The sequence below is a fragment of the Austrofundulus limnaeus genome, unplaced genomic scaffold (genome assembly GCF_001266775.1).
Source record: "Austrofundulus limnaeus strain Quisiro unplaced genomic scaffold, Austrofundulus_limnaeus-1.0 Scaffold649, whole genome shotgun sequence".
NCBI lineage: Eukaryota > Metazoa > Chordata > Actinopteri > Cyprinodontiformes > Rivulidae > Austrofundulus > Austrofundulus limnaeus.
The window spans coordinates 233,729-234,795 of record NW_013953051.1 but is presented as its reverse complement, the minus strand read 5'-3'; the positions used below and the strand labels follow the sequence as shown (position 1 = coordinate 234,795).

The following is a 1,067-nucleotide window of genomic DNA, read 5'->3' as shown; positions in this document are numbered from 1 at the left end:
GCGGACTGAGACGTTCCTGTCCTAAAGGACCTTGTTGTCCAGGTGTCCTCTGCAGCAGACTGAGCCGTTCCTGTCCTAAAGGACCTTGTTGTTGTTGTCCTTAGTGCACTCCGGAGCAGATCAGTGGAGACCTTCACAGTGAGCTGATGTACCAGCTGGAACATGACCAGAACCTGCAGACGGTCAGTGTTGAATTTAAATTACTGTCTCAGTCCGGTTTTTGAGTCTGGACCGGATGTTAAAACAGAACCGATGTGGATCAGATCCTGTCAGAAAGAGATCAGCTGCCCGTCAAGCAGTTCCAGGAGGAGATCATGGACGCCATCGACCACAATCCTGTGGTGATCATCAGAGGAGCCACGGGCTGCGGGAAGACCACGCAGGTCCCTCAGTACATCCTGGACCGCTTCATCAAGGGGGGCCGAGCGTCCGACTGCAACATCGTGGTTACTCAGGTAAGGCTCTGACGAGCTCTGTCTGGTCCAAACAAGATGAGCTGGAACCAGAACTTTGATCTTGTTATATATAAAGTAAAGAAAGGAACCTGACCCTCTGTGGTTCTCCCTGCAGCCCAGACGGATCAGCGCCGTCTCTGTGGCCGAGCGGGTCGCCTACGAGAGAGGAGAGGATGTTGGGAAAAGCTGCGGCTACAGCGTTCGATTCGAGTCCATCTTGCCTCGACCGCACGCCAGCATCCTGTTCTGCACCGTCGGTACGTAAACCATCCAACAGTCAGAACCTGCTGCAGAACCCATCAGCCCCGGGCTGCTGGTCTGTGTTGTGTAGGGATGGATCGATACTTTTATAAGTACCGACTGAATTCTGTCAGTACTACAGAGTACCTGTTCACGCAACATCGAATGGTACCATGTTTTGGTTTTGTTGAGTACCGGTACCGATTCCCAGGTACCGGATATTGGTACCGAATCCATTCAAATGTCAAAGATAACCATGAATAGTGTTGTGTTTTAAACTTTACTGAGATGATGAAGCGTTGCCGGGCCGTTGCAGAGGTCTTACATGGCCGTTTGCAGAGGTCTTACATGGCCGTTTGCAGAGGTCTTACA

At 51.5% G+C, this 1,067-nt stretch overlaps 1 protein-coding gene across 1 annotated transcript in view; it reads left to right on the top strand.

Annotated features, from left to right (window-relative positions):
* dhx9 (DEAH (Asp-Glu-Ala-His) box helicase 9) overlaps nt 1-1,067 on the top strand; it is a 15,167-nt gene that overhangs the window by 6,993 nt on the left and 7,107 nt on the right. Inside the window, exons 11-13 of the mRNA XM_014027436.1 lie at nt 105-182; nt 264-455; nt 571-712. Of these exons, the coding sequence (XP_013882890.1) occupies nt 105-182; nt 264-455; nt 571-712 (412 nt within the window). The remainder of the gene's footprint in view (nt 1-104; nt 183-263; nt 456-570; nt 713-1,067) is intronic.